General features: G+C 47.0%; 3 protein-coding genes across 3 annotated transcripts; 1 reads left to right on the forward strand and 2 right to left on the reverse strand.

Moving 5' to 3' along the window:
* The first annotated feature begins 658 nt into the window (after positions 1–658).
* Positions 659–6,228, forward strand: LOC123412308 (protein SAWADEE HOMEODOMAIN HOMOLOG 2-like). Its single transcript, XM_045105263.1, has 7 exons — positions 659–1,092; positions 1,236–1,398; positions 1,724–1,787; positions 2,003–2,054; positions 3,820–3,963; positions 4,962–5,081; positions 5,694–6,228. Exons 1-7 carry the CDS (start codon positions 907–909, stop codon positions 6,036–6,038), a joined length of 1,074 nt encoding a protein of 357 aa, XP_044961198.1. The 5' UTR covers positions 659–906; the 3' UTR covers positions 6,039–6,228.
* Positions 6,229–6,865: 637 nt separating this feature from the next.
* LOC123412309 (protein BOLA4, chloroplastic/mitochondrial) lies at positions 6,866–9,528 on the reverse strand. The gene is made up of 3 exons (XM_045105264.1): positions 9,171–9,528; positions 8,958–9,025; positions 6,866–7,227 (listed from the first exon to the last, which is right to left on the reverse strand). Exons 1-3 carry the CDS (start codon positions 9,450–9,452, stop codon positions 7,077–7,079), a joined length of 501 nt encoding a protein of 166 aa, XP_044961199.1. The 5' UTR covers positions 9,453–9,528; the 3' UTR covers positions 6,866–7,076.
* Positions 9,529–10,896: 1,368 nt separating this feature from the next.
* Positions 10,897–12,095, reverse strand: LOC123411272. Its single transcript, XM_045104202.1, has one exon. The coding sequence runs from the start codon at positions 11,731–11,733 to the stop codon at positions 11,140–11,142; it is 594 nt and encodes a 197-aa protein (XP_044960137.1). The 5' UTR covers positions 11,734–12,095; the 3' UTR covers positions 10,897–11,139.
* Between the last annotated feature and the right edge of the window lie 1,330 nt (positions 12,096–13,425).

Genomic DNA, 13,425 nt, shown 5'->3' on the forward strand with positions numbered 1-13,425 from the left:
CTAAATAAAGGCACTATCTACACCGGCGCGCCGGGCAAAACTTTCGGTCGATCGCGTGCGAGCCGTCAGAACAGGCCCTGTTGAACGATCGAGTCATGCAGCAAAAACCGTCGATGATAGCAAAAATAAGCAGCGGTGTAGCAAATTTCGGCCACGGATACAGCAAAAACTTGGTTGCAGCAAAATCATCGTCGTCGTCGCGAGGTCGCAACACCGTCTTGATGGATGTAGCAAAAAAGTTCATCGGCAATAGCAAAATGCAACTACGGTTGCAGCAAAAATTCCTCATAGCCGTCGCTAGGTCGCAGGTCCACCTTGATGGATGTAGCAAAAAAGTTAGGCAGTAGTAGAAAAATGCAAGTACTGTTACAGTTTTCCTTGCTGGGCAGAGCCGATTGAAGCTTTTTCTGTCTATGGTTGAAGCTTTTTTAGATGACGGTTACAACACTTGTATACGCGCGAGCCCAATGATGAAAGCACGTGACGAAGACGACAGGCGAAGGCTGGAACCGACGGATCTGACGGCCGATGGGGACGGGCACCGGTGATGCGGACGATCGACGGGGACGGACACCGACGATGCGGGCGGCAGCGATGCAGGGACGGCAGCAGACCGGCTGTAAACGTTTCTTAAAAAAAAAAAAGCTAGGCGACAGAAGGGGGGCGTCGCGTCGGCCTCGTGACTCGGATCAGATTCCAGACCCGCAGAAAAGGGCGGCCAACACAGGCAGCGGCACACAGCACAGCAGGAGACACAGAGGCGAGATCCCGTGGAGGCTCAGCGGCCGCCTGTCTGAACCGGCAACGTACCTCTTCCCTCCCCCCTCCCCGTTCCCCGCTCCACTCCGACGATCTACCCGTCGAGTCTCCTCACCGCGCCACCCGCGGCAGCGCCGGAGGAGGAGGATGGGGCGGCCGCCGAGCAGCGGGGGCCCAGCGTTCCGGTTCACGCACGCGGAGGTGGCGGAGATGGAGGAGCACCTGCGTCACCTCAACAACGCCATCCCGCAGCGCAGCGTCATCCAGGGCCTCGCCGAGAAGTTCACCGCCTCCGCCTCCCGCACCGGCAAGATCCCCGTCCAGTACAAGCAGGTACGTACGTACTAGGTTTCCCCCTCCCCGTCCGCGGAGCTCGAATTTAGTTCCCCCCACCCTATTTCCTTCCTTGGCGATACGAGACGGGCCCGTCTTATTTTCCGATCTAAAAGTATGTTGGATTTTGTGGATCGGCGCAGGTGTGGAACTGGTTCCAGAACCGGAGGTACTCGCAGCGGGCCAGGACCCCCAGGGGCGCGCCGCCGCCGCAGGGGAAGATGCTGCCCACGGGGGCCGAGGAGCACCACCCGGCCTCCTTCAGGGCTCAGGGGTCATCCTCTTCCTACCCCGGATCCCACTCAGGTGGCTGCTTGAACGCCCATAACTCGATATTTACGTATGCTGTTCATTTCCACAGCATATAGTAATTCCCCCTGATGGTTAAGATGACAATGATGATGGTATATCGGTATTGCTTTGGTGGTGCAGAAAATTTATGCACCAGTGCTGTGCTCGTTATGTTGAGTGTAGGGGTGCCTCTGAGTGTCCAGGGCTTGTGTTTGGGTGCTGGCTGCTATAAGAACAATTTTAGTGTTCATCGTTTAGAAAACTTTAGTTTTGCAACCGACCAGCCATGAACCATGTATCATGTTGATTATGGATTATTGATATTTTCGTTACCAATCAGGAAAGAGTGCTTCGGATGGTGGCATGGCCGAGTTTGAAGCAAAGTCAGCTAGAGATGGCGCGTGGTATGCAGATATACATACTTCATCCTCTCATCTTTTGTATCTTTTCATGTCACATGTGGTCTGTTTTTGCGTATATGTTGATTTATTTTTGTGCGTGTGTGGGCTGGTTTGTGTGTCTGTTTGTGTGTGTGGTGGTGGTGGGGGTTAAGCGTTGATCCAGTTTACTTGCATAAACCTTTTAGTTTTATATGCATGACCGGTCTTTGTTGTTACAGGTATGATGTTGCTGCCTTTCTGTCCCACAGGCTCTTTGAAACGGGGGACCCGGTAATGGCCATATATTTTTTTTGTTAAATATGATTGATTTACTAAATTCATTTCTGCCATTCTTTGTTGAAGCACTTTACCAGCACTAAAACTAGAGATGATTCCGGTTCTCATCTATTTATAGTTGGTTGGTATTGTGTCCTAGATTGCCCCAACACTTATAGCTGGATCTGTGTTGGTGTCCAAACATTTTGAACACCCGTCTTATCTAACTTTGTGTTGTAGAAGTCCTGTGAGTCGGCACCGTATAACTCCATCCTGCTCAACACCCTTACAAGATGGTACTAATAAAGTACTGATCAGTTAACACAACTCCAAGAACCTTGTGTATTTGCTACTTTAGGCTGGCATGGGAAGCTGATACTAGATGGTATAACATTTACTTTTCACCATCTCTGTGTTTTGACATGTAAAACAAAATACATAGATTTAATGTTTCTTTTAAAGATTATATAGCAGTGTAGACATGTCAGAGTTTGTAAAACAAGTAAGTTAATTCATCCCCTTCAATTATCCTGAGAAGCGATCTTGAATACTGAACCACGATGCTATTTACACACTTGAATTGTAGGAACTAAAGCGAATCAGATTAGAATAGTGGTTTTCATGTCAGTTTGGTCATGTAGCGACCGAATTCAGCTGCATTGCCACCATGGACCCCTACTCACCCATTCTACCAATCCCATGATCTATAGCCAGCATAGGGAAAATATTAGAGATTTGATATGGTGTGAACATGCAACATAACATCCTTACACGCGACACTGTGTGTGCCATCCAATTGCTTGCCATGAGCATGATGGCATGATCCGGACATCAAAGACGTGACCGTCATGACAGCTCCACAGGACTTTGTCATTGTCCCTGCAAGGGCCATCCATAATCAAACCCTGGCTGCTTCTCTTCCACACAGCCAGCAACAAGCAGGGGCGTCTCTGAGCCAAAGAGCCCTCCTGTACTATGCTGCAGGGCGTGGCCAAACAAGCACACCTACTCCAGAATCTTGTCCCAAGAGAAGACCCAGACTCATACGCATGCGAACTGCAAAGCGTAGGCTTCCATGCTGGGTTAATTTCCAAATTAACTAATTGATCCATCCAACTCTGCGCTAACTACCAGTTATCCACCGCCTCCGTACTAGCTGCCAAAGGTTTGTTTCTTGATGTCTTTGCCCAAGCTTGATGATTTGTCATAATTCTAGTACTTCTTCTTCCAGTTATTAATGGAGAATCACAGCAGCAGCAGCAGTAGTATTGTTTTAGACTTTTGGTTGACTCCACACACACCAAAGGGAGAAGCACAGCCATAGTACAGAAATCACTTTGCATCCAAATCAGTCTGTACATCACCTTGGGGGAACTGTGTGTGGTTGACGTGCGATGTGAACCACTGTAGGTGTAGTCTAGTGTATGTAGCAAGCGCGGAAGGCAAACATGTTTGATGGGCGCCCAAGGGTTGGTGGCGTTGCACAAGACGTTGAGTCAGTAACACATGTGGCTGCGGGGTTTGTGAGCCGAGTAAGGGTTGAGAAGGGAGAAACAAATTGACGACTTGACGTGTCTTGTCAAGCTGCTACTAAGATTCACATAAAATGATGATTGGGCTGCCAACACGGCAACGATCACTGTCAAAACCAGTCTTAAGGGTGATTTGTGTTTTTCACAGTTGAGAGTGAAAAAAAAAGACTCACTCATTCTCCACAGTGGGTTTACTACCTGTGTGTTACGCCAACTGTGCTTGCAGTTACTAGATTTTTGTGTTTCAGGAAGTAAAAGTTCGATTTTCTGGATTTGGACCTGAGGAGGATGAATGGATTAATGTTCGTAAATGTGTGAGGCTGCGTTCTCTTCCATGTGAATCTGCAGAATGTGTTGCTGTGCTTCCTGGGGATCTCATTCTTTGTTTTCAGGTAGTCATCTTAAACGACTTCTATTCACCTGACTTAGCACTTGAAAATTCTGCTCGTTAACTTTATTATTCCGTGATTACTTTCTTTCTGTTACTTATTGTCCTCTGATAGAGTCTTGGGTCTTAGGTCTTCCGAAGTTTATGTTTTGACTGTGGTGCACATGACAAACAGATTACTGTTGTTTATTGAGCCAAGTCACTTATTTGGTCCTTTTTAAGAATAATAATTGATTCATATATTTCAACCTTGTTGACACTCAAGGTTCTGCACAATTCATAGGCTCTATTTCTTGTTTGTGTAGACTTATCAAAGTTGTAATTCCAGTCTGTGAGCTTTTGAGTGTTGTGGTTGACAATATACCTATTAAATGGCCTTACTTTAATCAATAAGAATTATAAGCTCCAGTGCTGCATGTATTTTATATGATATATACAGCGCTGTAGTTGCAATAAATAGGACATGTAAGTACAACATCTGTTTTCTGTGGCTTTCCATATTCTTGGTAATCATATTTCATAATAGAATTTCACTGATGCCACTTGGTCCAACTGGCACTGTTGATTTTACAATTTATTAGTTAAGGTGTGAGTGGAAAAAGGACTGTAAAATCGCTACATTTTATTACTAATGTCATACTTTTGAGTACTAGGATTGATTTTTAATCTAAAATTGTGGATAAACCAACTTCCATCAAATAAGGCTGCCTAAAAATTTGTGTTGGTCGTTGTGCACAAAAACTGGGACCGATATATTAGAGCGTTGAGATTAAATGTGCATGAGTTTACTGCTAGTTCAAGACAGTATTATACTCAAATTGGAGTATTGTTGAGGGTCTGAGTAAGGAATTTTGGTCACCGGGTGTAAGTAACATTGTGAAGGAAAGTTGAACAAAGGGCCAGTCTATTTTCATTTGATTTAGTTGTCTTGTAATGTAGTGTTACCGTTTATCCGAGTTGATTTCTCACATGAATTAAGTATTTCTGTGCTGAATTGAACAGGAAGGCAAAGAGCAGGCCCTCTATTTTGATGCTCGTGTTCTTGATGCTCAAAGGCGCAGACATGATGTAAGAGGGTGCCGCTGCAGGTTTCTTGTTCGTTATGATCATGATCACTCTGAGGTAATTCTCCTTCTGTCCAACACTGTTAAGCGTTCAGGCATTTACTCTGGTTCCAGTGTTACACCATTTTGGATGCCAGAATTGGGGCTAGGGTGCTGGAGTTGCGTCTCTGGTTCCAGGGCTGTTTGCCTGCACATAGACTTGGATTTTGGACTTTATCCTGGATTCCATGAAGATTTGATGACAAGTACAACCCGAGCTGGAAAATCAGACCTCCACCCCTCTGATTTATATGTAGTTGGCCATGGTTTTCTTCTTCATAACGTGCCTGGACATGAATAGATGTGTAGCTCACCGTGGTCCTTTGCCGACCTAATTAAAAACCCATCCCAGTTTCTGTAGGCAACGAAACCTATTTTGGAATTTCCTTGTGGTTCCATTTCCAACCGGCAATTTCTTTGGCAGCCAAACAAAGAAATCTGAATGTTCAAGGAACAAATGATGAGGAAGAATAGTGTAAGATACTATGGTTATTGTTCTAGGCTAATTCTCTTACTATGTAGTCAAATAAAACAGAAAGAAGAGTGACGAGTTTAGCTTGTTTTATGATGTTTCAGACAAATAATCTTACCATGTAGTCAATTTCTTCTTACATTTCTTTTCATGTGACAGGAGATTGTTCCTCTGAGGAAGGTATGCCGTCGACCAGAAACTGATTTCAGGCTCCAGATCTTGCACGCCTCTAGAGCGGCGGCGGCTGCAGATGCTCAGAATGTTAGCCCACCTGAGCAGAAACCCCAAAAGCCACACAAGATGATGGACGTGAACACTGCCGAGGTGACCGTGGTTCCCAACCCAGATCAAGGAGGGCCATCTGACAAGCCGGCTGCTCCCTTACCAGCTGCGCCTACTAGCATCCGCAGTGATTCAGTTTCAGATGTGCAGATGGGGAATGTAGAGATTATTCCAAAAGTTGAAGCTGCAAATGAAGCACAGGACGACAAGATGAGCGTGTGAGCGTAGTTGTTTCGCTTCCCTGTGCATTTCGTTGTGAATCCTATAGGTCCAAAAAATGTTTTGCTTAGGAACATCCAATCGAGGAAGGATGATCGCCCGGTAACTGTAATGTGCCGATGTTGACTTGTTTGTTGGTGTGTTGTACAAAGCGTTGGATTGTCGGTATCTATTAGCTATATCGCGAGACAAATGCTGTTTTCTGGTGTTGGTGTCTTTTTATCTGTTCATCAGGGTCTGGGAGGTGTTTAAATGAGATTATCTAGCCCTCAGGAGAAGCAAGATGTGAAACTGGACTATAACGCTGTCTCGGTTCGGCTTGCACCATTGGTGTTTCGGAACTTCACAGTTTTGACAGAGAAAACACGAGCTTGCTCATGCACCAGAAGATTTGCAGAAGCTCCAAAGCCCAAGATAACCCTCGCACGTTCTTTACAAATGGCGCATAACTTGAACAAACTTGTTGGTTTCCAGTTCTCTTTCTTGCTCAATGAAAAGGCAGAGCTCTGCTGGTTGCTTGAAAAAAGAACGTTGAACCATGGTTCACAGTATAATTTTACATAAAGCGATATTGTTGCATTTACCTTGTTGCCGAGACATGGTATCTAGGGGAAATGGGGAATGCCATCAGGTACATTGCAATTATCTCAGTTCGGTCATCTCAGTCAATTTTCTCTCATCAATTTGTCATTCTCCCTCAATCTCTATTCCTATTTTTCGCCTGATGATTGCATAAAGCCAGCAACGATACACCTCAGGGTAGATCAGTCACATGAAAAAACATATAAAAATCAAACCCAAGGTTCTAACTCTGAAATCTTCTGGACCCATGAAACAAAATGCTAATTGTAGCCAAAAATATATTTCTTACGGAAGCAATGCCAATCATACCCCAAATTATTGATCCATCAGTTGACGTTTACATGAAAAGTGTAGCCTACAAAAGAATGTCTTCATGTCGATCCTGGCCGTGGCCGGGTCTTGGTGTACAACAGTTTATCAGCGTTCCAAATTGAACTTTTCCCATGCAGATCTGGATTACTAGTTGCCAGCCGCCTCACCGGGCGTCTTGGTGGTCATTTGGTCCACAGCATGCACGGTGCTCTGAAGCTCCTCCCATATAACCTTGTAAACCATTCTCTGCCTGTTCACAGCGGATTTCCCCTCAAACGCCTTCGAAACCACGTCTATGCTGAGGCCAAGAAAAGGGACAAGTCTAGTTTCAGAAATATAACCAAAGGGAAATAGTAGGACCAATCAAGCATCAGTTAATGAAAGAATCCCAAAAACTGTTGCCTCAAATATATAGTTTAACATAAGCACCCTACAGATCTAATTATAATGTTATTTGTCAACTCATGAACATGACGACTGTTAGTGCTAGCGGCAGTCTATCCCGACTTTCCGTAATTGTAGAATTAAAAAGTTCATGTTGAGAAAAAGAGGGATCTGTCCGCAGTTGAAGACAATCTTCAACATTATTGGACTAGCTGAAAATGGTAAAAATGTCTAGACACGGGTATGGAAAATGCTCGATAACCATTTTAATGGATTCATAAGAGAAGGCTTGATGCAGAATATGGATGTTGATAGCTTCTGATGTCAATCATGATTATTAAGTTGGATTGCCATTTTTTATCTCTTTTCAGTGTTCAACTTCTAAATATTTCCACGATCCATGATGCATGAAATAGTAGAGGGATGGGAGTATATGTATCTGAGTGATGTTTGCCACAATAATTCACTTGCGGGTGCACACTATCATATTTGACCAATCTAACTTAATTACTGTCCACTTATTATTTCTGATAATACCGGTGCCTTGGAATTTAGTTTCACTGTCTAAAATTTACGTCGCGTTCAAATACCAAACTGATACTACATCAATTTCCACAATGGGAAAAGTTAGCATGTCAGTATGTTGAATGCTATTGCCTCTCCCACTGAAATAAACCATGAATGTGATGATGCTCATCGAACTATCCATATCACATTAACACGAAATCAACTCCTATCGTTTTGAACTGATCCACATAGCTCTCCAATATCTGTAAGTTGCCTTGCAGGAATTGCACCCCCTGAGTCCCTGACCGATCTCCTCTCCTGTGATAGCTTCATTGCTCATTGAATGCACTGTTAGCTTTCTTCTCAGATTGTCATTGGCATGAAAATACTATGCCAAGTTTGTGGGCTTTTTCTTTCATCATTGCTCAACATGGTGTCACTCTGAGTCTGCACAAGTCCTTCACTACTTAACAAATCCGGATCATGGACTGTACGAGCAACTCTTTTATAGCAAAAAACATTATATCCATCGTTGCAAACAACACAACTGCTAGCACCACTGCAGTAATGATTGCTAATAGGTAGCTTGTGCCACTGTTGCCGCCCCGCCATCCCTTTGCCTTGCTGCCACGGCCAAGACCCTGGCTCTGGCACTACCACTGTCACTAACAGAGCAGATCCAGAGAATCTAACCATCCAGTCGGCTATAAGTTGGTCTCTTTCCTCAAAAATTTGCATCATGTATCTAAAGGGTTTTAAGAACATTAACTTACTAACAATGCATTAGTGCATTATAAATCCATTTTATGCATCCTCCCTTCTCTAATAAAGTAACCTAGTCTGAAAACCAAATGAGCTAGTCCCTTATGCATTCATATACCTCCACGCACAACGCCTAAAGTATCCCGACTATATCACCATAATACCGATGCTCCATACACAAATGTCACTCGCAACCAAGAGGTGATCAAGGGACCACAGATCAAATCAGTCTACTGCTTGAGTACAGTTACAAGTCTAGACCATGGAGCGTCTGTTCTCGACCGATAGCTCGAGGACCTAATTTACGCCGACAGAACAGCAAGCGTTATTTCATCTAGTCAATCACAGAGCTGTTGCCAGGGTCAATTTTGTTACCAGACGTGGCGGCCATCCCCTGAGGCATCGACGACGGTGACATGGTCCGCCTCCAGCTGCTCCTTGATCTGCCAAGAAAAAAAAGGATAACGAAAACAAGTAAGCAACCCAGGATTTTACATCTTACAGAAGTTGATCGGCTCCACCCGTCGAGAAACCAAGATTACTAGTAGATTAGAAGCAAGAGGCACCAAGCGGGGCGCCAAGAAGTACCTTGGTCTCCAGAGACTGCGCGATGGCGGAGCCGGTGGGTCCCGCCGGTCCCGGCGCCGACGCCCAGGCCGAGAAGCCCCCGGTCCGGGCGCTGCCGGGAAGAGGGGGAGGGGACCAGGTGGTGAATCTAGCAGACGACGAGGAGGGGGAGGAGGATAGGGAAGAGAGGGCCAGGGTGGCCTGACGGCGGATGGCGTATGAAGCGGAGGAGGAGGTGGTGAGGCGGCGGAGGAGCATGGAGGTGAAGGAGCAGGGGGCGGCGGCGGACCTCATCAGCAGCATCGTCGGAGAGGGCAGAGAGAGAGAGAGAGAGGACCAGGAGATTATTTCAGTTTTTTCTTTTTGAGACAATAGGAGATTTCAGAAATGTGGTCCTGTTCTGTCTGTGTTCGCTTGCTTCAGGGGCCATTTGCTTTGGGCCCGATCCAGGTCCCAAAAGGGCCGCGTGGAGAGGGTATTCCCGTGGGCTAAAAGAAGTAGGGCTGCCAATTCATTAAGAAGCTTATCATTACTTTGTGGGCAATCTGAAGCACAAGAAGGAAAGCAATTCATGAATCGATCTTTCAGAGTCCGGAGGCAACCCATGGCTTCATCTTAAGATACCTAGCGGACTCAAATCATTGCATGCATGCATGCCACAGGAGCAAGGTAGAACTACGCAACGGGCACTACAGGTGCCGAAGTGGATCCCTCCTGCGAAAGGCATGATAAAGATTAACTTGGAGGGAATTTACCTTGGCGGCGGTGCGACGGCCGTGTACCGAGACGTCCAAGGAATTTACCTTGGCTCTTCCGCTCGCACCATTGACAACTGTGATGATCCTGAAACACTTGAAGCAATGGCCGGCCTGTTTGGAGACACTATGCCTTGCAGCTGATCTCAATCTTCATAGGTTCATTATTGCATGTGACATAAAAACGGTTGTCAAGCAGATTAAGGAAGGAGGGAAGGGAATTTACAGCCATATTTTGCAAGAGATCAATATCCGCCGGCGGGAGTTCGAGGAGGGTTATTTCCCCTCAAAAAAAAGAAAAGAAGGGACAGGTCTACATATTTCATTTGAAAAGAAAGATACCACTAAAAAAATTAGAAGAAACATTCTTAAAAGAGAATGTACATGTTTTATTTTATTTCTCAAAAGGAATACAACAACACCAAAAATTTTTTGGGTTTCATCTTTATAAGAGTGGCTGAATTTTAAAAAAAATCGAAAAAACTTTCGATATATTCATATTCAATTATGAAATTACAACGAAATAAAAAATAATTAAAATTACATATAGATCCGTAGACCACCTAACGACGACTACAAACACTGAAGCGAACGGCTCACGGCTCACCAAACCTATCACAACGCTCCTCCTTTACCCGGACTTGAGACCACATATGTTAAGACAAAGTAATGCAGAGTTCACAGGGGGGGGGGGGGGGGGAGGCGGGCTGCCCAGGCCCCCTTTGTGCACTGTGGCGTTTTCGGCCTCAAGATACAGTATTTCGCTACAGTATTATGAAGGATTTGAACCTCCAGCACCCCGCTGAGCTGGATCCGCCCCTGTGTAATACTTTCTCCGTCTGAAAATATTTGTCCTAAAAAGTATAAAATGAATGTATCTATAACTAAAATAAATCTAGATACATCTATTTTTATGACAAATATTTCTGAACGGAGGGAGTATTATTATTATAAACATACTACTACGTGCATTATGGGTGTCTAGACATGAGTTTTGACCTTAATTTATTTGTATAAATATTTCGCAAATAGTTACAGTCTTACAGAATGACTAGGACTACATATACAAGGAGGTTTCCCCTCGTTCGAGTCCATGCATGGCCGAACCGTAACTGGAAACGTGAACTCGAATCTCGAAACTAGAAGTACAACTCAACGTTCACATACATGAGAGGACGCTGTAGAGTTAATGGTATATTGAAACGTACTATCAAGAAACATCGTGCGGCCATCATCTACTTTGTTGGCCTCGCAGGAGCAGCGCACGAATCTCCAGCATCCCTGACCTGCGGCGGATGCGCCTGCCTCGCTACGCCGGCGCCGTTTGCAGGAGCAGGAGCACACCTGAAGCCTGCTGCCGCGAACTGCCGGGGTGGGCCGAGCAGCGGGTGAGGCAGCGCCGGCATCCTGCCGACGCCACCGGCACCGCCACCGGCGCCGTGTTTCTCCCACCCCGCCGGCGGCTTCACGTGCGCGAACTTGATCTCGAAGACGTCGTCGTCGTCGTCCATGTCGTGCACCGTGGCGCGGGAGCTCGGCAGGGGCCTCATGACCGCCGGGTACTTGGCAGTGCCCAAACCCTTCTCCGCATCCGCGGTGCTCTGCTGCTCTGCAGAGGACTTTTCCCTGGACGACGACGACCTCCGGCCGCACAGCCGGCCGGCGATGCACGCGGCGACTGCGAGGAAGGAGATGACAGCGAGCACCACGAGCACCGGCCCGAAGGAGCCTCCGCCCTCGTCGGGCGCCGGCCCGCTGGCGTGCCGGACGGCGCCGGCGGAGGGATAGTAGCTGCCGCCGTACGGCAATGGCTGCGGCAGAGAAGCCATTGATGCTCTCCGATCGACTCCCGCGACGCAAGATCGATACTCGGCCTGCTTCGTGCGGTGACTGGTGAGTGCCGAGGGCTTGTTTATGTAGCAGCAGCGGCGTGCCGCTAAAGGTGGCCATGTGAGATGTGACGGTGCTTTGCCCGACTTTTGTGCATGTTTCTGGGCATCTTTGAACGCTTCGGGACGCGGGAAAAGGAAAGGTGATCGTACTACGTGTTCTTCCAAGGATCTCGTCTAGAATCTGTTTCAGATCAGATTTGTTCACGGCGTGAGGAACTCTTCTTTTGTTCTGCGATTGTGCTCTCCGCTTTGCTTTTTTTGCTTTGGGGAAGGGCGTTGCACTTGCAAGTTGGAACGGAACAAAGCAGGCAGGTGACCAAAGCATATGCAGGCGGGCCTTCGATAGATAAACTTGATTCACCCACATGTCTTTTGCTTTTATTTCTTTCTCTCTGAGTTATTTGCACAAAGGTATCACAATTCATGCTAGCTTTATCACTCTTTTTTTTTCACTCTTTGTAGGAGCCCAACCTCATCGATGCGGGCATGGCGCCGCATCTCACGGGCGGGATCGCCCGCTCGCGGCGGCGGAGCGTTCTTTCCCCGCGCCCGAGTAGGGGGGCGTGGGGGCCTCCCGATGGCGACGGTGTGGCTCGGCAGCGTGGATCCCGTTGGCTACAGGTCCCCCTGATGCGGCGGCGTGACTGTTAGTCGCGGGGCGGTGCTGGTGGCCGGCGGCGCTCGTGCGACCCAGATATGAGCCCTTTTGGGCTCCATCTGGACTGGGCGGGCCGATGGCTCGACGCGCGGTGGTGCTGCTACCTGGTGGTGGTGGCGTGGAGGTGGTGGACTGCGGGCAATGGCAGCTGGGTCGGCTGGCGAGCTGCAGCGGGGCGGCAAGGGATGTCCAAATCTAGTTGGGTCTGCCAGGACCAGGGGCCTGGTAAGCCCGTGTCGTCGCGTTCGGTCGGCTCCGCGTTCGCGAGGGAGGCTATCCCTCCTGTCGGCTGCGTTGAGGATTCCCCCGAGCCCCTTGTCTCCTCATCCGTCTTCCAGGTCTCTAGTCGGTGGACTCAGTGAGACGGCGGAGTTGGTTCGTGACTGTGGTGGCACATTGATACATCTTCAACGTATCTATAATATTTTATTGTTCCATGTAGTTATATTATCATTTTTGGATGTTTTATGATCATTTTATAGCAACTTTATATCATTTTATTGAACTAACATATTGATCCAGTGCCAAGTGTCAGTTCATGTTTGTTGCATGTTTTTAAAATATCCATATCAGACGACGTCCAAACGCGATAAAAATTTACAGAGAATTATTTTGGAATATATGTAATTTTTGGGAAACATAATCAACACAAAACGGAGGCCCACAGCCCCCACTAGACACCACCACGCGCCGGGGGGCCATGCACCGATGCACGGCCTTGTGTCTAGTGGGTGCCCCTTAAGTCGGTCGGGACTCTTCTTTGGACGCAGAAAAGCTAATTTATGGATAAAAATCCCCTCAAAATTTCAGCGAATCGGTTACGGATCTTCGAAAATTTAAGAAACGGTGAATGGCCAGAAAACAAGAACACGAAACAGAAGAGAACAGAAAGGGAGATTCAAGACCATAGGGGGGAACTCTCCTCCCATCTAGTGTGGGGGGGGGGGGGGGAGGGGGGGGAAGGAAGAATA

The sequence above is a fragment of the Hordeum vulgare genome, chromosome 7H (genome assembly GCF_904849725.1).
Source record: "Hordeum vulgare subsp. vulgare chromosome 7H, MorexV3_pseudomolecules_assembly, whole genome shotgun sequence".
Lineage (NCBI taxonomy): Eukaryota > Viridiplantae > Streptophyta > Magnoliopsida > Poales > Poaceae > Hordeum > Hordeum vulgare.

Bases quoted from the DNA above. Each gene is read 5' to 3' on its own strand.
- LOC123412308 (XM_045105263.1), top strand. From the start codon at position 907: ATGGGGCGGCCGCCGAGCAGCGGGGGCCCAGCGTTCCGGTTCACGCAC. The intron at 1,399-1,723 runs GTGGCTGCTTGA...GTTACCAATCAG, and splicing joins CTACCCCGGATCCCACTCAG to GAAAGAGTGCTTCGGATGGT. The intron at 3,964-4,961 runs GTAGTCATCTTA...TGAATTGAACAG, and splicing joins ATCTCATTCTTTGTTTTCAG to GAAGGCAAAGAGCAGGCCCT.
- LOC123412309 (XM_045105264.1), bottom strand. From the start codon at position 9,452: ATGCTGCTGATGAGGTCCGCCGCCGCCCCCTGCTCCTTCACCTCCATG. The intron at 9,026-9,170 runs GTACTTCTTGGC...TTTTCTTGGCAG, and splicing joins CGCAGTCTCTGGAGACCAAG to ATCAAGGAGCAGCTGGAGGC. The intron at 7,228-8,957 runs GTAACAAAATTG...TCTTGGCCTCAG, and splicing joins GGGGATGGCCGCCACGTCTG to CATAGACGTGGTTTCGAAGG.
- LOC123411272 (XM_045104202.1), bottom strand. From the start codon at position 11,733: ATGGCTTCTCTGCCGCAGCCATTGCCGTACGGCGGCAGCTACTATCCC.